This window comes from Vitis riparia, chromosome 6, assembly GCF_004353265.1.
Source record: "Vitis riparia cultivar Riparia Gloire de Montpellier isolate 1030 chromosome 6, EGFV_Vit.rip_1.0, whole genome shotgun sequence".
In the NCBI taxonomy this organism is placed as follows: Eukaryota; Viridiplantae; Streptophyta; class Magnoliopsida; order Vitales; family Vitaceae; genus Vitis; species Vitis riparia.
In genome coordinates, this window is record NC_048436.1 from 2,056,598 (window position 1) to 2,082,333 (window position 25,736).

General features: G+C 29.4%; 1 protein-coding gene across 1 annotated transcript; it reads left to right on the top strand.

The window, feature by feature from the left end:
• The first annotated feature begins 3,163 nt into the window (after nucleotides 1-3,163).
• On the top strand, nucleotides 3,164-25,736 carry LOC117915941 (alcohol-forming fatty acyl-CoA reductase-like). The gene is made up of 10 exons (XM_034831703.1): nucleotides 3,164-3,280; nucleotides 3,379-3,482; nucleotides 7,777-7,979; nucleotides 22,279-22,379; nucleotides 22,530-22,722; nucleotides 22,915-23,076; nucleotides 24,519-24,600; nucleotides 24,766-25,032; nucleotides 25,192-25,319; nucleotides 25,426-25,736. Exons 1-10 carry the CDS (start codon nucleotides 3,202-3,204, stop codon nucleotides 25,577-25,579), a joined length of 1,473 nt encoding a protein of 490 aa, XP_034687594.1. The 5' UTR covers nucleotides 3,164-3,201; the 3' UTR covers nucleotides 25,580-25,736.

Here is a 25,736-nt window from a genome sequence, read left to right on the forward strand (position 1 = left end):
AATTAAGGAATTGATAAAATGACATGTTTTTCAATCACATGTATGTTGTTAAATAATGGAACACCAACTAATTAGCTAACATGGTTGCCACTTGATGCTAGGATTTCACTAACGGAAATTTCATTTGTAATGGCTTTCTCATTCAACCAATTTGTTTATAGAGATTAATTTTAAGGCTTGGTATAGTACCTAATCAGTATTTATTAAAAAGTGAGATCAATCATAGTATGTTACATATACAATTTAATCATAGTATTTTATTTAATCTTGTTTTTGTACTTTGATATCATTTTTGTTAATCAAACTTTTCTAAACTTTATGCGGAAATAATTATTTTTAAAAACAGTTTTGGATACATAAAACAAAATAAATGGAAGTACTAAAATAATTATCATATTCTTACTTTGATCCATGATACCAGTAACACATTTGAACTGAGATTGAGTTACCTTGTGAATTGGATTGTCAAGCTCTTCAACTCACTACTCTCATATAGTGGATGGGTCACTTGTGTGGTGTATGTTGTTGAAAATAAAACAATAAAAAGACATAAGAATGAGAGTGTGGCTTGGGACCTCAACTTATATAAAAAAAAAAACATCTCTTAGTCTTTCCATAAAAGACTATATGAGAATTATACTCATTATTTACACCCATTATGTACAAATTAATGGGTAATGGTGGGTTATGAACTTGAATGCATCTCTATAATTGCATAGGTTATATTTTTCCATTTTCCTCCATTACTCATAAACATAATGTACCAAATAAATTTCATAATGATGGGATTACAAAAGTTGTAACACCACATTCGTATAAGTTAAATTTTCTAACTCCCCATTTATAATTTGAGTCTTCCATACATAAGACTCTTGGATGCCCAATCAATTGATTCACCTACCTATTAATTGATACCCTTAAATAATATTCATACAAATATAATTATATATGGTCACACATTATAGAAAAAAAAACTAAATATATTTATACCATTGTCCAACAAATTAAATTTTACCATATATTTTTAGATTGAAATTTTAAATTTAGTAGGTATTAAATTTATGATCACCATATGCTATATATACAATTTGATTGCATTATTTTAGACCTTGGTCACATTTTTGTACTTTATTATCATTTTATCTTATATCTTTATACCATTATCCAAAAAGTTTAATTTTACCTTATATTTTCATATTGAAATTTCAGATTTAGTAGCTACTAAATCCATACGCTATAATATTTTTGTTATTATAGATTTAATTTTTTTGGTGTGGTTGAAATATAGGGGAGATATTTTGCTATTGATGTTAACTTGAGATGATCTTGATGGTGCACATCATATATGCATTTAAAAGACTTAATTTTGATCGAGTTCCAAACTACTAAATTTATGAACAAATTAAATAAATTAAATCTTGTTTGATTTAGGATTTGTTTGTCTACAAAAAAATTTAAAAAATTGAGGAAATTAGGTGTCAGCAAACCTACGAGTATGTGTTATTCTTTGTCCATATACATGTACTAATCATTATTTGAGCATGTACTACTTTGATCAGGTACATACAAGTAAAGATTTGTCCCTTCTTTTTTGCATTTTTTCTTCCTCGATGAATTGCAAATCAGGTAAGGCTTGCATGATGGATTGAATTTGTCATACACACTAAAAAATGTTGGTGATGCATTAAATTTCTTATACATAATGAATAAAGTGAGCAATTTATCTCTCTTATGAGCTAGGTGCTGTACCAATGGGACCACGGCTTCTATTTCTACATAATGAATAAAGTGAGCAATTTATCTCTCTTATGAGCTAGGTGCTGTACCAATGGGACCACGGCTTCTATTGCAACTACTTAGACGGCACCACTTTACTAGCATGCATTACATCCATCTATTGTTGTCACAATCGCTGAATCACTTATTTTAAATATAATAATCTTTTACTTCGGAAATCATTTTTTATACATTTAAAAAAAAATGAAAAACAATGTATTTTTTAAATACATGTTTTAGTTATTTCAATGGTTTTTGACTTGTTTTCAAAAAATTAATTTAAAAAATAATTATACAAATATAAAAAATAAAATATTATATATAGAAATTATTTTAAATTATATTTAAAATATAATTTATACAAGTTATCCAAACCTACTTCAAGTCTCAAATATGAGCCTTTTTATCAGTGTACTATCTGCCCGTCTAGATGAAGGTTAATTAATTATGAAGAAGTGAAAAAAAAGAAGAAGAAATTATTTTTGAAATATAAAGTAATAAAATCTTTTACTCATGTGAACATTAATAGGTTGTTAGCACTGATTGATATGGCATGATTGGCATCACAAAGACCCTTTTTTTTTTTTTTTTTTTTATCACAGGAAGGCCATTTCATAGTCATCAATGTCATTCTGGTCCACAATAAATACCATAGCTGATAATGCTAGCAAATCAATGACATCTCCATCATTTCTGGCATCAAATTTGAGTGTTGTGTATGTTGAATTTAGGAATGATTTGGAGTAACTAAAATTTCTCAATTTTTTTTTCTAGCTTTACCAGGAAGGAACTAAGAGTGACATTGTCAAAATTATTTCTCAAAAAATAGTTTGTGAGATCTATTCTTAATTTTTTTTAATTATTTTTAGGAATAATAAAATTTTATTTTAAAATTTAAATGTGAAAAACAATTTTTTTTTTTTAACTTATTTAAGATGAAGTTGATGTGTACTTATGCATAATGGAAAAGATTTGAAAGTGTTTTTCATATTTTCAATTTTCAATTGTTCCATAATTTTTTTTTAAAAAAAAATACATAAAATTTGTTTAAAAAAACTTATTTTTGGAATGGTTAAATTTTGAAAAAATATTATATTAAATTTCTATCGACCAACGCATGTTTTATCACTTGGAAAATTATTATCCATTCTCAAGAATAGAATAAGAAATAGCCCTAAGAAACCATCAATATTGATTATTTTGTGGTGTCATGTTATTTGAAAATGTAGAATATTTAAAAAATTATCATTTCTGATTACAAAAATTGAAATTAATAAAAGAATTCTTCACACTTCTTGGCAAGACCCAGCAGGCAGAAGTACTCACATTATATATGAATACATGAGACTGGCCCAATAATTTTTCTCTACTTTCATTTGCTCTCTCTCTCTCTCTCTCTGCAGTTTCATTGCTTAATCATCTCCAATGGAGTTGGGTAGTATCGTGGAGTTTCTTGAGAACAAGAGCATCTTAGTCACTGGTGCAACCGGCTTTCTAGCAAAGAGTAATATTTGGATCTTCCCTCTTCTTCTTTTTCTTCTTCTATATTTCCCATTATGTTTTGAAGGAAGAATAATTTTTAATTTGGTGGTGTGGTTGTAGTTTTTGTGGAGAAGATACTCAGGATTCAACCAAACGTGAAGAAGCTTTTTCTTCTTCTAAGAGCAGCAGATACCAAGTCAGCCACCCAACGCCTGCATAACGAGGTATACGGTATACCCTCATGCAAATTAATAGCTTCTGTATATCCAGTTTTTCAGTTGATACACTTTAATCAGATTTTTCCATTCCCTTTTGTAATTAATCAGTCCTAATGGTTATTTCAATTGAAAGTGAATCTCATCAACTACACCTAGAGGAGGTGAATAGGTGTTTTTTGAACAATAAAAGAAAATTCCGACACAACTTATCTAACCTTAGACTTGTTCACAACTTTCTTTTCTCTTCAATAGTTTTTCAACACAAAGTAGAGATCACATGCAAACATGAATGTAGCAATACTCCCCAATATGATTCAAATGCAAATGCATCAATACTCTCAACATACTTAATAAGAACGGCTTTTCAATAACTCAAATTTCCATTTCTACATAATATCTTAACCAATAATAAGCACAGGAAAATTTTAAAATAACCTAACAAGAAAACACAAATATCATCCCATTGTTCTTCTATTCAACTTAAAACCACAAGCATCAAATAAACAAAACAGGATGAAAATAAATCAAAGAGGAGTGAGAGATAGCAATTGTGACACCAAAATTTACATAGAAAATTTTCGAAAAGATTAAAAACCACGGGCTTACAACCGATAAAATATATCCACTATGAAGAATAAACACTGAATATAAGGTTTTACCTAGCTCAAACCTAGTCCTTCCTAAACCACTTGACTAGCACCTTTCACTTTCAGTTGCAAACCTTCTTCTTCTAAAGGACACTTGGAGTCCACACCAAACTCGATCTCGTCCTCTTCTTGGATCCCTATAAAAAGAAAATGGGTTTCACTCAAACCCAAATAGATTAGAAATTGAGAGATGAATGAATGAAGAATCAACCAATTTTTTTTTCTTAAGAAAATCCATTCAAAATAGTTTGGAAAACGATAGGAAAGTTGCGTTTTCTTGGCAACCAAACACCCCAAATTAGGAAAGGAAAATAGAATAAAAAGAAGATGGTTGTTATGTCTCTGGTATTCTTTCCACAGAAAAGGAAGCAATTTTAGGTTTTTTAAATGAAAGAAACCCTTGATCCAATAGATGAGGTATCATCAAGAAAGTGCAACCTGGATCAATTCGACCTGAAGCTAGATCGATCCTTAGTAAAAAATGCTTCCCAAGCCTTCCTAACTTCTTAAAAAATATTTCAAGAAAAACAACATTTAAATAATGTGGTTGATTCAATTCCATCAAACCCTAATCTCAACTACAAATCTTGGTCTCTTGAAAAATTCATCAATTTGATCTTTATTAGGCAAGTAGTTAGAAGAAGGATTGGAAAAACTGAGTTAGGAAGCACTTAGAAATTTTGTCAAGAATTGTCAACCTAGTTAAACACTCATAGAATACATAGCCAAAATAACTATAAAATTGTAAAAATAATATCTCCTTTTAATTTTGTTAAGAAATGACCCATTTTGGACACTTTTATCCCTCTTATGTTTGTTTGCGGAGACATAGCTTGTCATTTATTTTATTCATTCTATAACACATTTATCTATTTAATTGACTTAAACTTCATCTTGATGGTTCCATTAATATGTACAAAGCTCACCTTGTTGCAAAGGGCTTTCATCAAACCTATGGTCTTGATTATTTTGAGACATTTAGCCCAATTGTTAAACCTACCACCGTGAGGATTGTTTTAATGTTGTCTCCTAGTAAAGATTAGGTATTAAAATAGTTAGATGCTCACAATGTCTTTTTAAATAGTGAACTTGATGAAGTTGTATACATGTTCCAACCTTCTGGTTTTGTGAGTTCTAAATTTCCTAAGCATGTTTGCAAGTTGAATAAAATGTTGTATGACCTTAATCAAGCCCCTCATGCATGGTTTCATAGGCTAAGTAATGCATTATTACAATGGGGTTTTTACTCATCTAAGGTTGATTATTTGATGTTCGTATATGTTAATGGTCATGATATGATTGTTCGTTTAGTATACATGGATGATATTATAGTTATTGACAATAATTCATCTCAAATTCAATAACTTATTTCCTATCTTGATTTATGTTTTGCTTTAAAGGATTTGGGTGATTTGAGTAACTTCTTAGGCCTTGAAGTTAAATGGATTAGAGCTCGACTTCATCTTGTCAACATAAATATATTGTAGACTTGCTAGCTAAAGCTCAACTAGTTGACTCCAAACCTCGAGCTACACCTATGGCCTCTAGTCTATTACTTTCCCTTAGAGATGGTGCTCTTCTCTTGGATCTTACTCCATATAAAAGTCTTATTTGGACCTTACAATACTGCACCATTACTCGTTCCAATATTTCCTTTGCTATCAGCAAGTTATGCCAATTCATGCATGCTCCAATAAATCTCATTGGCAAGTTGTTAAACGACTTCTTGTATATCTCAAAGTGTCTTTATTTCATGGTCTCACTCTTCATGATGCCTTCTCTTTGGATCGTTTTGCCTATTCTGATGCCGATTGAGCTAGTTAGTCTGATGATCGCAAAAAAAAAAAACTGGTGGTTATTGTGTCTTCTTTGGTAACAACTTAGTATGTTGGTTTGCTAGTAAATAAAAGTAGTCTCATGGTCTAGCACTGAGTCTGAATACCGAGTCATTGCAAATGCTTCGTTTGAATTAGTTTGGATTTAATTATTACTTTGTGAGCTCAAGATTCCTTTATTCCATACACCTACTATATTGTGTGATAATTTAAGCACTACCCACTTAGCTGTGAATCCTAATTTTCATTCACGCACTAAACATGTGGAGGTTGACTTCCATTTTATGTGTGATCGGGTGCATTAGTGATTATTAGATGTCAAATTTGTACCTTCTGATCATCAGTTAGCAGATGCTATGATTAAGCCTCCTTACTCAACTGTTTTTAAGCCTTAGCTCCAAGCTTGCAATTCTTCCCGGCCCTTGAGCTTGTGGGGGATGTTAGAATATAGCTTCATCACTTTGTTTCACTTGGTTTATTTTGTTATAACAGTTTATGTAATTAGGTAAACTTGTTCAAATTCTATTATGCTATTACCCAGGGGTTAGTATATTGTCACCCGAATATAAAGAACCATTTTTAGAGAGATTCTAAATAATAAAACCATTTTTTACCTTTGCAACCACTCTATTTTCTTCAACCACTTTGTTCTCTTATTCTTACATTGCTATATGCTCACAATGATGGACAAGTATCAAAGTAATCCATGATCTAATATCCAAATTTAAACTTGGTTGGATGTGTGGATAGTAAAAAATCAATATTTGGTTACTTGTTCCCTTTAATTGGAGGACTCATGGAAGAGTGCGAGGAGCCTATCATTGCTCCATCCACCTTAGAAGTTGAGTTTATGACACAATTTAAGACCATATTTTGTGGATTAGGGTTATTTTGTGAAACTTTATTTCAAGGCTTGGGGTTGTCAAGAATATTGTTGAGTCATTAAAATTTTATTGTAATATTTCCATCATAGTCTTCTTCTCTAATAACAACAAGAATCTAAAGATGCTAAAGACATGGAATTAAAATACCTTGTAAGAAGGAAAGAATTTCATAAACAAATAATATCAATTGAACAAATATATGATTGAAAATCCATTAAAGAAAGGGTTGCCAACAACACATTTAAAGAACATGTCAAAGGAATAAATCTTGGATTAAATTATTGATATTTGCATAGTGATTTGCATTAAGATTATTTATTTAACATTGTGGGATATATATAATTTTGTATATATGAATACTTTAAGATGAATGATATATATTAGTCTTTCATAAAGATATTTTTGTTAGACCATTATTTATACTTCTTATCTATAGGTAATGTTAAGTGAAGAACTAATGATGTCATACATGGAAGGATCTATGCTGGGATAAATGTTGAACAACCGTTATGAATCTCATTATTTTATACTTAACTATGATATATGTTGTGACGGATCATGTAAAAAAGGATTTAACATTGGATTTAACTTATGTCAAGTGGACCAAGTAAGAGAATGTTGGATGTGACCCATGCAAGTAATGATAATTATTCTATTTATTAAAATTAATAGATTGTTTAACATAATTATTGAGTGGTTAGATTCAATTGATCAATTAGAAAAGTGAATGCTTAGCTTAAATAATTGTACTTTGAAGGGAAGTAAAATTTTAATTTGTATAAGAAGACTAGTCCCTCTCTACCCTAGAAAATTACGTAAGCATATGACTGCTCTTCAAAGATCATTTTTTCTATGTAATATCCAAATACTTAGTTAACTAAAAATTAAAGATTAATGAGTTTAACCTAGCCTGACTTTTTAACTACTTTGATAGGTGTTAGGGAAGGAGTTGTTTAGAGTTCTAAGGGACAAATGGGGTTCAAATTTAAACTCCTTTATATCAGAAAAGGTGACTCCCATCCCTGGTGATATCTCTTGTGAGAATTTGGGAGTGACAAACCTTAATTTGAGGGAAGAGATTTGGAGAGAAGTTGACGTTGTCCTTAATTTAGCTGCAACAACCAAGTTTGATGAAAGGTAATCTAGAACTACCGCATTTTTTATTATTCATATGAAAAAAAAATACTAAAATAAATTTCTTTTAATCTGTTGCAGATATGATGTTGCACTATGTATCAATACATTGGAGCTAGTCATGTTTTGAACTTTCAAAGAAGTGTGTTAAATTAAAGATGCTCTTCATGTGTCCACGGTTTGTGTGAAATAATACACTTGTTCTTATATTCTATTTTGTCATTTCAATTTGAACCCATGAAGCATAGTGCAATAAAGAATACTGCCTTTCCTTCGAATGGTTCTCAATTTTAAGCACCAGGGTTGTGGTTCTGGTAGCTTATGTCTCAGGCGAAAAGAGAGGACTCATACTAGAAGCCCATGAAGATGGGCAAGGCTCTCAATGGGCCTCCGGATTAGACGTTGATAAGGAAAAGAAACTTGGAGGAAGGACTCAATGAACTCAATGAACTTCAAGCTACAGAAAAACAATATCTTTAACCATGAAAGAATTGGGCATGAAAAGGTATTATGATCAACATAGTCATCTTAAAAGTAACAACATGGATATTGAATATGTTAATTTCCTTCAGAAAGCTTATCATGTAAGTACTACAAGATGTTTGAATTTGGACGGCATTGGAGTATCCACTATATGATATAAGATGAAATGATCTTAAAATAATCATCTTTGTCTCCTATTGAACAATTAGGGCATTGATGTATGGATGGCCAAATACTTATGTTTTCACAAAGGCAATGGGGAGATGCTGTTAGGCAGTTCAAGGAGAATCTGCCTCTGGTCATCCTTCGCCCCACCATCATAACCAGTACTTACATGGAACCCTTTTCTGGCTGGATTGAAGAATCAGGTGACTCTAAAAGTTTATTATTTTAATCATAGTAATGCAATAAAAATATTGAAGCTTATGGTCTTAAAATAATCTATTTCTGCCCTTCTCCCAATGACACTATCATTTTTTTGGAAGATAAATAAAAAAGAAATTAAATAAATAAGGTGTGTTTAGATCACTCTTGTTTTCCACTGTTTTTTAAGTGATAATAACTTCTTATAAAATGTAAATAAATTTTGAAACTTATTTAAAATGAATTTTAAAACTTGTTTAAAATTTGAAAAATAAATTTTTTTTTTTACTTAAAATTTTGAAAGTAATTTTTTAAAAGATATAAAATAAGTCCATAATTTTTATATGACTTACTGTATTTTATATAGGTTATGTTTGGTTTCTAGTAATTTTGAGGAAAAATGTGAGGGAAATAAAATAAAGAGGAAAAGTGGAAGGAAAGAAAAAAAGAAGGAAAATAAAAAATAAATTTAAAATTAATAAATTATTGTTATATGTTTATTCAAACTCATTTCACTTAATTTTCCCATTATATAAAGATTAAATCGTTTTAAAATGTATAAATTTTTAACTAATTTTAATTGTATTTAATTTTAAAAAAAAAATTAAATACAAACCAAACATGAGAAAACCATTTTGTTTTACATTTTTTTTCTTTCCTTGGTACTTTCAAAGAACCAAACATAACCATAGAGATTACTGTTATTTTTTATTTTAAAAGACAAAAAATAGAAAGTTTATTCGAGCTAGTACACTTCCTATTTTTTGTTTTTGAAAATAAAAAATGTAAACAACTTCTATATAAAATATAATAACTCATATCTTAAACTTAGACTTACCTTATGTAATTTTAAAATTTTGAAAATATAAATTTTTTAATACCTCAAATTTTTAAACAATTAACTATTATCTTTAGGTTATATTTATTTTCTAGAAAATGTTAGGGAAAACATGAGGGAATAAAATAGAGAGGAAAGTAGAAGAAAGAAAAAACGAAGAAAAATAAAAAATATATTTAAAGTCAATAAATTATTTTTATATACTACTTCAAAATTATTTTAATTCTTTTATATAAAGATTTGTAATTTTCTAATTAATTTAAATTGTATTTAATTATTTTTTATATTTTAAATATAAGAAAATCATTTTCTTATATTTTAATTAATAATTTTAAATAAAAACTTATTTTCTTTCACTTTTTTCTTTCTTTTGTACTTTTCAGGAACTAAACGCAACCTTAAAGAGTTGCTACATTTTATATGGAATTATTATTATTTTTTAAAATAGAAAATGAGAAGTGTATCAAAATAACACATAAACAAATAAATTAATAAATTTGAGGAAAGATTGGAACATCTAGGTGCAGAGTTGGAATATTTCCTAGTTCTTCGCTTTTTCCTCCATACTATTAATGGACAATGAAATTATGAAATTTAATTATTATTTTTTTGTTATATGCAGAACAATTGATAGTGTATTAGCTACTTATTGCAAAGGAAAATTGACATGCTTCCTTGCTGATCCAGAGTGTATCCTGGATGCGGTGAGTTAAGCTCAATATTTGCTCCATATCTATGTATTCATGGATGTTACTCACACATCTTTTTATTGGACCCTCCAATAACTCATAGTTAATAAACTAATACTTTGTATGTAACAGTTAATATCAATTAGTATTGCAAATATAAAATGTAGAAGCTTTATGCAGATTCCAGGTGACATGGTGGTGAATTGTATGATTGTGGCAATGGTGGCTCATGCAAATCAACCTTGTGAGATGATTTACCATGTAGGGTCTTCGTTGAAAAATCCTTTAAAATTAGTAGATCTTCATGATTTCTTCTTCAAGTATTTCCATGAGAATCCACGGATCAATAAGGATGGAAAAGCTGTCAAAGTTAGAAAGTCTATACTGTTCAGCACCACGTTTGTCTTCCATGATACCTAGTGTTCGCTACATGCTACCTTTGAAGGTTAGTATTGAAGAATTGGAGAAGTTGCACACATCATACCCCTAATTGCACAAACTCATGCTTTATATCTAAACTGTATACGAAATGCCTTTTAGTGTATTAATTGGCTTCGTTAGTGACATATTGATACTTTCTCATTTTTTCTTTCTTGTAGGTACTACAATTTTAAATTTTTTACTTTGTCAAATTCTCCGTGGCATGTGTACTGATCACAATCGAAAGATCAAGATGTTGATGTACTTGGTAGAGCTTTACAAACCCTACTTGTTCTTTAAGGGCATGTAAGTATACACGTTACATCTTGATGCTAGCATGTGTCTAGAAAATTTTTAAATATTTGGTAGTCTCTATTGGCGGGTGACTTTTTCATATACGCACCCTACAGCTTTGATGACTTGAACACAGACAAGTTGCGACTGGCAGCAACAGAGAGCAGCTCAAAGGCTGATTTGTTTTACTTTGATCCCAAGTGCATTGACTGGAAGACTACTTCATCAACATTCACATCCTGGCGTCCTAAAGTATGTGCTGAAATATAAAAATCGAGACTAGCTAGTATTAATTAATTCAAAGCATTCGTATTGTAGACCTTCTGTTGCAAAACATGGAAAATAAGACATTTTCTTCCGTTTGCTTCACTTGTATTCCAAAACTAAGACACAAAGCATATGTAGATATTGTTTCTTTAATTCGTCAAGCATGCGTCGACCATTTCAATCCATCCATATCAAATCATTCATTAAAAACAAACAAGAGCAACATAAGTTTTTTTCTTAGCTGGTGCAAACTTGAGTGAGTTGGTACGCTGAACAACAAAATTTCCTGAAAGTTTAAGCTTATAGGATCTTTAACACCGTCCCTTATGTATAGTCTTATTTGTGTTTATATGTAGGTATAATAAATTATGGAAATAGAGTAACCCCTTTTGGGTTTAATAAGTTATGTGGTGAGGTTCAAATACATGATCTTCTGCTAATTGAGGTTATCACAGTATATCGAACAAGCACCTTTTTTTTTTTAAAAAAAAAAAAAAAGTTTAAGTTTATATTTTGAACAATAGTTTTCAAACAATTTTCTAATACTAGTAAAGACTAAGCATTAGTGGCCATGGAAATAACAATAGTTTGGATATATGAAAATATTGAAAAAATAGTATTAAAAATTTTAAACAAATGATTTTAAGGGAAAATTTTATACTATATTTGGTCCTAAAAAATTAAGGAAAGAAAATAAAACAAAAAGTAGAAAGAAAAAAAAAGTAAAAATAAAAATAAAAAATAGACCTAAAATTAGAAATTATTTTTTCATACGACTTCAAACTTTTTTTACTAAGATTAAATAATTTAATATATAATTTTTAATTAATTTAATTATATTTTATTTTCCATAATAAATTAAAATATGGAAAAATCATTTTCTTTGTATAGAATTTCATTTTAATTTTTTTTCATGAGTGCATATAGTGATTAGTAGAGAAATAACACATATAGACATGATGTATATACTCACCTGCATGCCTTTGAATCTTTTTGCTAAATCGTTGACTTAATGTAGAAATTTCTTCATGGGATTGCTTTCTCCTCCAATAACTATACATTCATTATAAGTGAAAACAAATGTTAATATATTATTAGATTATTTCAATACTTATCTGCTATGGCTATCATCACATAAAATCTATAAACCTATTGACTATCTTAGCTTCCAATATTTTTCACCACATAAAAATTCAATACAAAAGCATTAGAATTCAAAGACTATGTTAATGATGTAATATAGTATATATCATGGTATTTTTTTTTCAAAATTAGGGCATGACAATGTATAAGAAAATAATTATTCACAATGAAAAACCATTTTTAACAAGATGAATAAGCTAATTGGCTTTAAAATAATTATTTTAATTAAGACTAAATATAACATTTTTTTTTATGATAGTTACAATAAATTACTTATTTATAATATTATTATTAAATTAATTTCTATAATTTTATATTTTAAAAATATACTAAATCTATACTCTAGAATATTTTTGTTAGTGTAGATTTAATTTTTTGGTGTGGTTGAATATAGGGAGACATTGGTAGTTGCAGAGTGAAGATATTTTGCTATTGATGTTAACTTGAGAGGATCTGGATGGTGCACATCATATATGCATTTAAAAGACTTAATTTGATCGAGTTCCAAACTACTAAATTATGAACAAATCTAATAAATCTTGTTTGATTTAGGATTGTTTGTCTACAAAAAAATTTAAAAAATTAAGGAAATTAGGTGTCCACGAGTATGTGCTATTCTTGTCCATATACATGTGTACTAATCATTATTTGAGCATGTACTACTTTGACAATGGTATAAATATTAAAACATTTTTTTTCAAATAAGAATTAATATAAAAATTATTTTTCTAGATGCATTAAGATATTAATTTTTTAGCATATAAAAAATAAACAATTCAACACTTAATAGAAATAAAATATAAAAAATAAATAACTTAATACTTAATACTATTAAACATTATTTTAAAATTAATTAAAAACAAACAAACAAAACACCACTTAAGTGAAGTTTAAATGAATTCAATGAATGAAAATACTAGCCATGTTGAAGATGCATGACATGTAAGTGACATATATGAAAGATGAAGCTTTCAATTTCCTGAAGTATACAAGTTTGAAAAAACTATAAAAGAAGGCGTTTGTAGAAGAGTTATGGAAAGAATTGAAAGTAATTGAGAAAATACATCATGACAACTTGTTCAAAGGCCAAAGGAAGAGAAATCATTGAAATGGAGTGGAAGATTGGAACAACATTCTAGTGGTTCTTTACAAAGACTAAAATCAAGATAATGGCAAAAGGCTAGCTATTCAAAATAGGTTAGTATTGACTTCCAGGAACTAGTATAAAAGAGTTGGTGATTGTATTATGTCAAGCTAGACTTTTTGAATAAAGGTAATCCAAACAAAAGTGATGTCTAACAACATGAGGGGTTTGTAATAAATGAGGAGGAAAAACTCTATAAGCTAACAACGAAATCATTTGAACTTGAGCAAGCTCTAGCCCTAGCCCTAGAATTAAAAAATGGATGGCCTCTTAACATCTTCAATAAGATGATGAAAAATTCCAAGGCTTTGCACCAAAGGCAGGATCTCTTGGTACCACAGGAAAAAGTTTGTAAAGTTTAGATTAATGGAGTCAAAGTTTTGTGCATTGATGAAATGCTTGAAAGGTGAGGGTAAATTTTGTTTGGTTTATCATTTATGGGTGATGGGTTCATAATTATAATTGTTTTTTATATATATTTTGGTATAAGAATCAATATTCCATATATATAAATTAATATGATTGTTTTTCTATACAAATAAATACATAACTCTTATTATAAGGAGGTGATTAAGGAATTGATAAAATGACATGTTTTTCAATCACATGTATGTTGTTAAATAATGGAACACAACTAATTAGCTAACATGGTTGCCACTTGATGCTAGGATTCACTAACGGAAATTTCATTTGTAATGGCTTTCTCATTCAACCAATTTGTTTATAGAGATTAGTTTTAAGGCTTGGTATAGTACCTAATCAGTATTTATTAAAAAGTGAGATCAATCATAGTATGTTACATATACAATTTAATCATAGTATTTTATACTTTAATCTTGTTTTTGTACTTTGATATCATTTTTGTTAACCAAACTTTTCTAAACTTTATGCGGAAATAATTATTTTTAAAAACAGTTTTGGATACATAAAACAAAATAAATGGAAATACTAAAATAATTATCATATTCTTACTTTGATCCATGATACCAGTAACACATTTGAACTGAGATTGAGTTACCTTGTGAATTGGATTGTCAAGCTCTTCAACTCACTACTCTCATATAGTGGATGGGTCACTTGTGTGGTGTATGTTGTTGAAAATAAAACAATAAAAAGACAAAAGAATGAGAGTGTGGCTTGGGACCTCAACTTATAAAAAAAAAAAAACATCTCTTAGTCTTTGCATAAAAGACTATATGAGAATTATACTCATTATTTACACCCATTATGTACAAATTAATGGGTAATGGTGGGTTATGAACTTGAATGCATCTCTATAATTACATAGGTTATATTTTTCCATTTTCCTCCATTACTCATAAACATAATGTACCAAACAAATTTCATAATGATGGGATTACAAAAGTTGTAACACCACATTCGTATAAGTTAAATTTTCTAACTCCCCATTTATAATTTGAGTCTTCCATACATAAGACTCTTGGATGCCCAATCAATTGATTCACCTACCTATCAATTGATACCCTTAAATAATATTCATACAAATATAATTATATATGGTCACACATTATAGAAAAAAAAACTAAATATATTTATACCATTGTCCAACAAATTAAATTTTACCATATATTTTTAGATTGAAATTTTAAATTTAGTAGGTATTAAATTTATGATCACCATATGCTATATATACAATTTGATTGCATTATTTTAGACCTTGGTCACATTTTTGTACTTTATTATCATTTTATCTTATATCTTTATACCATTATCCAAAAAGTTTAATTTTACCTTATATTTTCATATTGAAATTTCAGATTTAGTAGCTACTAATTCTATACGCTAGAATATTTTTGTTATTATAGATTTAATTTTTTTGGTGTGGTTGAAATATAGGGGAGATATTTTGCTATTGATGTTAACTTGAGATGATCTTGATGGTGCACATCATATATGCATTTAAAAGACTTAATTTTGAGTTCCAAACTACTAAATTTATGAACAAATTAAATAAATTAAATCTTGTTTGATTTAGGATTTGTTTGTCTACAAAAAAATTTAAAAAATTGAGGAAATTAGGTGTCGGCAAACCTACGAGTATGTGTTATTCTTTGTCCATATACATGTACTAATCATTATTTGAGCATGTACTACTTTGATCAGGTACATACAAGTAAAGATTTGTCCCTTCTTTTTGCATTTTTTTTCTTCCTCGATGAATTGCAAATCAGGTAAGGCTTGCATGATGGATTGAATTTGTCATACACACTAAAAAATGTTGGTGATGCATTAAATTTCTTATACATAATGAATAAAGTGAGCAATTTATCTCTCTTATGAGCTAGGTGCTGTACCAATGGGACCACGGCTTCTATTTCTACATAATGAATAAAGTGCGCAATTTATCTCTCTTATGAGCTAGGTGCTGTACCAATGGGACCACGGCTTCTATTTCTACATAATGAATAAAGTGAGCAATTTATCTCTCTTATGAGCTAGGTGCTGTACCAATGGGACCACGGCTTCTATTGCAACTACTTAGACGGCACCACTTTACTAGCATGCATTACATCCATCTATTGTTGTCACAATCGCTGAATCACTTATTTTAAATATAATAATCTCTTACTTCGGAAAATCATTTTTTATACGTTTTTAAAAAAAAAATGAAAAACAATGTATTTTTTAAATACATGTTTTAGTTATTTCAATGGTTTTGACTTGTTTTCAAAAAATTAATTTAAAAAATAATTATACAAGTATAAAAAAAAAATAAAATATTATATATAGAAATTATTTTAAATTATATTTAAAATATAATTTATACAAGTTACCCAAACCTACTTCAAGTCTCAAATATGAGCCTTTTTATCAGTGTACTATCTGCCCGTCTAGAAGGTTAATTAATTATGAAGAAATGAAAAAAAAGAAGAAGAAATTATTTTTGAAATATAAAGTAATAAAATCTTTTACTCATATGAACATTAATAGGTTGTTAGCACTGATTGATATGCATGATTGGCATCACAAAGACCCTTTTTTTTTTTTTTTTTTTATCACAGGAAGGCCATTTCATAGTCATCAATGTCATTCTGGTCCACAATAAATACCATAGCTGATAATGCTAGCAAATCAATGACATCTCCATCATTTCTGGCATCAAATTTGAGTGTTGTGTATGTTGAATTTAGGAATGATTTGGAGTTACTAAAATTTCTTAATTTTTTTTTCTAGCTTTACCAGGAAGGAACTAAGAGTGACATTGTCAAAATTATTTCTCAAAAAATAGTTTGTGAGATCTATTCTTAATTTTTTTTAATTATTTTTAGGAATAATAAAATTTTATTTTAAAATTTAAATATGAAAAACAATTTTTTTTTAACTTATTTAAGATGAAGTTGATGTGTACTTATGCATAATTGAAAAGATTTGAAAGTGTTTTTCATATTTTCAATTTTCAATTGTTCCATAATTTTTTTTAAAAAAAAATACATAAAATTTGTTTAAAAAAAACTTTTTTTTGGAATGGTTAAATTTTGAAAAAATATTATATTAAATTTCTATCGACCAACGCATGTTTTATCACTTGGAAAATTATTATCCATTCTCAAGAATAGAATAAGAAATAGCCCTAAGAAACCATCAATATGATTATTTGTGGTGTCATGTTATTGAAAATGTAGAATATTTAAAAAATTATCATTTCTGATTACAAAAATTGAAATTAATAAAAAGAATTCTTCACACTTCTTGGCAAGACCCAGCAGGCAGAAGTACTCACATTATATATGAATACATGAGACTGGCCAATAATTTTCTCTACTTCATTTGCTCTCTCTCTCTCTCTCTGCAGTTCATTGCTTAATCATCTCCAATGGAGTTGGGTAGTATCGTGGAGTTTCTTGAGAACAAGAGCATCTTAGTCACTGGTGCAACCGGCTTCTAGCAAAGAGTAATATTGGATCTTCCCTCTTCTTCTTTTTCTCTTCTATATTTCCCATTATGTTTTGAAGGAAGAATAATTTTTAATTTGGTGGTGTGGTTGTAGTTTTTGTGGAGAAGATACTCAGGATTCAACCAAAACGTGAAGAAGCTTTTTCTTCTTCTAAGAGCAGCAGATACCAAGTCAGCCACCCAACGCCTGCATAATGAGGTATACGGTATACCCTCATGCAAATTAATAGCTTCTGTAGATCCAGTTTTTCAGTTGATACACTTTAATCAGATTTTTCCATTCCCTTTTGTAATTAATCAGTCCTAATTGTTATTTCAATTGAAAGTGAATCTCATCAACTACACCTAGAGGAGGTGAATAGGTGTTTTTTGAACAATAAAAGAAAATTCCGACACAACTTATCTAACCTTAGACTTGTTCACAACTTTCTTTTCTCTCAATAGTTTTTCAACACAAAGTAGAGATCACATGCAAACATGAATGTAGCAATACTCCCCAATATGATTCAAATGCAAATGCATCAATACTCTCAACATACTTAATAAGAACGGTTTTTCAATAACTCAAATTTCCATTTCTACATAATATCTTAACCAATTAATAAGCACAGGAAAATTTAAAATAACCTACAGAAAACACAAATATCATCCCATTGTTCTTCTATTCAACTTAAAACCACAAGCATCAATAAACAAAACAGGATGAAAATAAATCAAAGAGGAGTGAGAGATAGCAATTGTGACACCAAAATTTACATAGAAATTTCGAAGAGATTAAAACCACGGGCTTACAAACGATAAAAATATCCACTATGAAGAATAAACACTGAATATAGGTTTTACCTAGCTCAACCTAGTCCTTCCTAACCACTTGACTAGCACCTTTCACTTTCAGTTGCAAACATTCTTCTTCTAAAAGCACACTTGGAGTCCACACCAACTCGATCTCGTCCTCTTCTTGGATCCCTATAAAAGAAAATGGTTTCACTCAAACCCAAATAGATTAGAAATTGAGAGATGAACGAATGAAGAATCAACCAATTTTTTTTTCTTAGAAAATCCATTGAAAATAGTTTGGAAAACGATAGGAAAGTTGCGTTTTCTTGGCAACTAAACACCCCAAATTAGGAAAGGAAAATAGAATAAAAAGAAGATGGTTGTTATGTCTCTGGTATTCTTTCCACAGAAAGGAAGCAATTTTAGGTTTTTTAAATGAAAGAAACCCTTGATCCAATAGATGAGGTATCATCAAGAAAGTGCAACCTGGATCAATTCGACCTGAAGCTAGATCAATCCTTAGTAAAAATGCTTCCCAAGCCTTCCTAACTTCTTAAAAATATTTCAAGAAAAACAACATTTAAATAATGTGGTTGATTCAATTCCATCAAACCCTAATCTCAACTACAAATCTTGGTATCTTGACAAATTCATCAATTTGATCTTCATTAGGCAAGTAGTTAGAAGAAGGATTGGAAAAACTGAGTTAGGAAGTACTTAGAAATTTGTCAAGAATTGTAACCTAGTTAAACACTCATAGAATACATAGCCAAAATAACTATAAAATTGTAAAAATAATATCTCCTTTTAATTTTGTTAAGAAATGACCCATTTTGGACACTTTTATCCCTCTTATGTTTGTTTGCGGAGACATAGCTTGTCATTTATTTTATTCATTCTATAACACATTTATCTATTTAATTGACTTAAGCTTCATCTTGATGGTTCCATTAATATGTACAAAGCTCACCTTGTTGCAAAGGGCTTTCATCAAACCTATGGTCTTGATTATTTTGAGACATTTAGCCCAATTGTTAAATGTACCACCGTGAGGATTGTTTTAATGTTGTCTCCTAGTAAAGATTAGGTATTAAAATAGTTAGATGCTCACAACGTCTTTTTAAATAGTGAACTTGATGAAGTTGTATACATGTTCCAACCTTCTGGTTTTGTGAGTTCTAAATTTCCTAAGCATGTTTGCAAGTTGAATAAAATGTTGTATGACCTTAATCAAGCCCCTCATGCATGGTTTCATAGGCTAAGTAATGCATTATTACAATGGGGTTTTTACTCATCTAAGGTTGATTATTTGATGTTCGTATATGTTAATGGTCATGATATGATTGTTCGTTTAGTATACATAGATGATATTATAGTTATTGACAATAATTCATCTCAAATTCAATAACTTATTTCCTATCTTGATTTATGTTTTGCTTTAAAGGATTTGGGTGATTTGAGTAACTTCTTAGGCCTTGAAGTTAAATGGATTAGAGCTCGACTTCATCTTGTCAACATAAATATATTGTAGACTGCTAGCTAAAGTTCAACTAGTTGACTCCAAACCTCGAGCTACACCTATGGCCTCTAGTCTAATTACTTTCCCTTAGAGATGGTGCTCTTCTCTTGGATCTTACTCCATATAAAGTCTTATTTTGACCTTACAATACTGCACCATTACTCGTTCAATATTTCCTTTGCTATCAGCAAGTTATGCCAATTCATGCATGCTCCAATAAATCTCATTGGCAAGTTGTTAAACGACTTCTTGTATATCTCAAAGTGTCTTTATTTCATGGTCTCACTCTTCATGATGCCTTCTCTTTGGATCGTTTTGCCTATTCTGATGCCGATTGAGCTAGTTACTTTGATGATCGCAAAAAAAAAAACTGGTGGTTATTGTGTCTTCTTTTGGTACAACTTAGTATGTTGGTTTGCTAGTAAATAAAAGTAGTCTCATGGTCTAGCACTGAGTCTGAATACGAGTCATTGCAATGCTTCGTTTTGAATTAGTTTGGATTTAATTATTACTTTGTGAGTCAAGATTCCTTATATCCATACACCTACTATATTGTGTGATAATTTAAGCCACTACCCACTTAGCTGTGAATCCTAATTTTCATTCACGCACTAAACATGTGGAGGTTGACTTCCATTTCATGTGTGATCGGGTGCATTAGTGATTATTAGATGTCAAATTTGTACCTTCTGATCATCAGTTAGCAGATGCTATGATTAAGCCTCCTTACTCAACTGTTTTTAAGCCTTAGCTCCAAGCTTGCAATTCTTCCCGGCCCTTGAGCTTGTGGGGGATGTTAGAATATAGCTTCATCACTTTGTTTCACTTGGTTTATTTTGTTATAACAGTTTATGTAATTAGGTAAACTTGTTCAATTCTATTATGCTATTACCCAGGGGTTAGTATATTGTTACCCGAATATAAAGAACCATTTTTAGAGAGATTCTAAATAATAAAACCCTTTTTTACCTTTGCAACCACTCTATTTTCTTCAACCACTTGTTCTCTTATTCTTACATTGCTATATGCTCACAATGATGGACAAGTATCAAAGTAATCCATGATCTAATATCCAAATTTAAACTTGGTTGGATGTGTGGATAGTAAAAAATCAATATTTGGTTACTTGTTCCCTTTAATTGGAGGACTCATGGAAGAGTTCGAGAGAGCTATCATTGCTCCATCCACCTAGAAGTTGAGTTTTATGACACAATTAAGACCATATTTTGTGGATTAGGGTTATTTTGTGAAACTTTATTTTCAAGGCTTGGGGTTGTCAAGAATATTGTTGAGTCATTAAAATTTTATTGTAATATTTCCATCATAGTCTTCTTCTCTAATAACAACAAGAATCTAAAGATGCTAAAGACATGGAATTAAATACCTTGTAAGAAGGAAAGAATTTCATAAACATAATATCAATTGAGAAATATATGATTGAAAATCCATTAAAGAAAGGGTTGCCAACAACACATTTAAAGAACATGTCAAAGGAATAAATCTTGGATTAAATTATTGATATTTGCATAGTGATTTGCATTAAGATTATTTATTTAACATTGTGGGATATATATAATTTTGTATATATGAATAGTTTCATATGAATGATATATATTAGTCTTTCACAAAGATATTTTTGTTAGACCATTATTTATACTTCTTATCTATAGGTAATGTTAAGTGAAGAACTAATGATGTCATACATGGAAGGATCTATGGTGGGATAAATGTTGAACAACCATTATGAATCTCATTATTTTATACTTAACTATGATATATGTTGTGACTGATCATGTAAAAAAGGATTTAACATTGGATTTAACTTATGTCAAGTGGACCAAGTAAGAGAATGTTGGATGTGACCCATGCAAGTAATGATAATTATTCTATTTATTAAAATTAATAGATTGTTTAACATAATTATTGAGTGGTTAGATTCAATTGATCAATTAGAAAAGTGAATGCTTAGCTTAAATAATTGTACTTTGATGGAAAGTAAAATTTTAATTTGTATAAGAAGACTAGTCCCTCTCTACCCTAGAAAATTACGTAAGCATATGACTGCTCTTCAAAGATCATTTTTTCTATGTAATATCCAAATACTTAGTTAACTAAAAATTAAAGATAAGTGAGTTTAACCTAGCCTGACTTTTTAACTACTTTGATAGGTGTTAGGGAAGGAGTTGTTTAGAGTTCTAAGGGACAAATGGGGTTCAAATTTAAACTCCTTTATATCAGAAAAGGTGACTCCCATCCCTGGTGATATCTCTTGTGAGAATTTGGGAGTGACAAACCTTAATTTGAGGGAAGAGATTTGGAGAGAAGTTGACGTTATCCTTAATTTAGCTGCAACGACCAAGTTTGATGAAAGGTAATCAAGAACTACCGCATTTTTTATTATTCATATGAAAAAAAAAAAACTAAAATAAATTTCTTTCAATCTGTTGCAGATATGATGTTGCACTAGGTATCAATACATTGGGAGCTAGTCATGTTTTGAACTTTTCAAAGAAGTGTGTTAAATTAAAGATGCTTCTTCATGTATCCACGGGTTTGTGTGAAATTAATATTACTTGTTCTTATATTCTATTTTGTTCATTTCAATTTTGAACCCATCAAGCATAGTTGGCAATAAAGAATACTGCCTTTTCCTTCGAATGGTTCTTCAATTTTTAAGCACCAGGGTTTGTGGTTCTTGTAGCTTATGTCTCAGGCGAAAGAGAGGGACTCATACTAGAGAGCCCATTGAAGATGGGCAAGGCTCTCAATGGGGCCTCAGGATTAGACGTTGATAAGGAAAAGAAACTTGTGGAGGAAGGACTCAATGAACTCAATGAACTTCAAGCTACAGAAGAAACAATATCTTTAACCATGAAAGAATTGGGCATGAAAAGGTATGTTATGATCAACATAGTCATCTTAAAAGTAACAACATGGATATTGAATATGTTAATTTCCTTCAGAAAGCTTATCATGTAAGTACTACAAGGATGTTTGAATTTGGACGGGCATTGGAGTATCCACTATTATGATATAAGATGAAATGATCTTAAAATAATCATCTTTGTCTCCTATTGAACAATTAGGGCATTGATGTATGGATGGCCAAATACTTATGTTTTCACAAAGGCAATGGGGGAGATGCTGTTAGGGCAGTTCAAGGAGAATCTGCCTCTGGTCATCCTTCGCCCCACCATCATAACCAGTACTTACATGGAACCCTTTTCTGGCTGGATTGAAGGAATCAGGTGACTCTAAAAGTGTTATTATTTTAATCATAGTAATGCAATAAAAATATTGAAGCTTATGGTCTTAAAATAATCTATTTTTCTGCCCTTCTCCCAATGACACTATCATTTTTTTTGGAAGATAAATAAAAAAGAAATTAAATAAATAAGGTGTGTTTAGATCACTCTTGTTTTCCACTGTTTTTTTAAGTGATAATAACTTCTTATAAAATGTAAATAAATTTTGAAACTTATTTAAATGAATTTTAAAACTTGTTTAAAATTTTGAAAAATTAAAATTGTTTTTTACATAAAATTTTGAAAGTAATTTTTTAAAAGATATAAAATAAGTCCATAATTTTTATATGACTTAATGTATTTTATATAGGTTATGTTTGGTTTCTAGTAATTTTGAGGGAAATAAAATAAAGAGGAAAAGTGGAAAGAAAGAAAAAAAGAAGGAAAATAAAAAATGAATTTAAAATTAATAAATTATTGTTATATGTTTATTCAAACTCATTTCACTTAATTTTCCCCATTGTATAAAGATTAAATCGTTCTAAAATGTATAATTTTTTAACTAATTTTAATTGTATTTAATTTTAAAAAAAATTAAATACAAACCAAACATGAGAAAACCATTTTGTTTTACATTTTTTTTTCTTTTCTTGGTACTTTCCAGGAACCAAACATAACCATAGAGATTATTATTATTTTCTATTTTAAAAGACAAAAAATAGAAGGTTTATCCGAGCTAGTACACTTCCTATTTTTTGTTTTTCAAAATAAAAAAAGTAAACAACTTCTATATAAAATATAATAACTCATATCTGAAACTTAGACTTACCATATGTAATTTTAAAATTTTGAAAATATAAATTTTTTAATACCTCAATTTTTTAAACAATTAACTATTATCTTTAGTTATATTTATTTTCTAGAAAATGTAAGGAAAAACATGAGGGAAGAAAATAGAGAGGAAAGTAGAATGAAAAAAAAAACGAAGAAAAATAAAGAATATATTTAAAGTTAATAAATTATTTTTGTATACTACTTCAAAATTATTTTAATTCTTTTATATAAAGATTAAATAATTTAAAGATTTATAATTTTCTAATTAATTTAAATTGTATTTAATTTTTTTATATATTTTAATTTTCATAGTACAATTAAATATAAGAAAATCATTTTCTTTCACTTTTTTCTTTCCTTTGTATTTTTCAGGAACTAAACACAACCTTAAAAGTTGCTACATTTTATATGGAATTATTATTATTATTTAAAATAGAAAATGAGAAGTGTATCAAAACAACACATAAACAAATAAATTAATAAATTTAAGGAAAGATTGGAACATCTAGGTGCAGAGTTGGAATATTTCCCAGTTCTTCTCTTTTTCCTCCATACTATTAATGGACAATGAAATTATGAAATTTAATTATTATTTTTGTGTTTATATGCAGAACAATTGATAGTGTATTAGCTACTTATTGCAAAGGAAAATTGACATGCTTCCTTGCTGATCCAGAGTGTATCCTGGATGCGGTGAGTTAAGCTCAATATTTGCTCCATATCTATGTATTCATGGATGTTACTCACATATCTTTTTATTGGACCCCCCAACAACCCATAGTTAATAAACTAATACTTTGTATGTAACATTTAATATCAATTACTATTGCAAATATAAAATGTAGAAGCTTTATGCAGATTCCAGGTGACATGGTGGTGAATTGTATGATTGTGGCAATGGTGGCTCATGCAAATCAACCTTGTGAGATGATTTACCAAGTAGGGTCTTCGTTGAAAAATCCTTTAAAATTAGTAGATCTTCATGATTTCTTCTTCAAGTATTTCCATGAGAATCCATGGATCAATAAGGATGGAAAAGCTGTCAAAGTTAGAAAGTCTATACTGTTCAGCACCACGTTTGTCTTCCATGGATACCTAGCTGTTCGCTACATGCTACCTTTGAAGGTTAGTTATTGAAGAATTGGAGAAGTTGCACACATCATACCCCTAAATTGCACAAACTCATGCTTTATATCTAAACTGTATATGAAATGCCTTTTTAGTGTATTAATTGGCTTCGTTAGTTGACATATTGATACTTTCTCATTTTTTTCTTTCTTGTAGGTACTACAATTTTTAAATTTTTTACTTTGTCAAATTCTCCGTGGCATGTGTAATGATCACAATCGAAAGATCAAGATGTTGATGTGCTTGGTAGAGCTTTACAAACCCTACTTGTTCTTTAAGGGCATGTAAGTATGCACGTTACATCTTGATGCTAGCATGTGTCTAGAAAATTTTTAAATATTTGGTAGTCTCTATTGGCGGGTGACTTATTTTCACATACGCACCCTACAGCTTTGATGACTTGAACACAGACAAGTTGCGACTGGCAGCAACAGAGAGCAGCTCAAAGGCTGATTTGTTTTACTTTGATCCCAAGTGCATTGACTGGGAAGACTACTTCATCAACATTCACATTCCTGGCGTCCTAAAGTATGTGCTGAAATGATAAAACTCGAGGACTAGCCAGTATTAATTAATTTCAAAGCATTCGTATTGTAGACCTTCTGTTGCAAAACATGGAAAATAAAGACATTTTCTTCCGTTTGCTTCACTTGTATTCCAAAACTAAGACATAAAGCATATATTAGATATTGTTTCTTTAA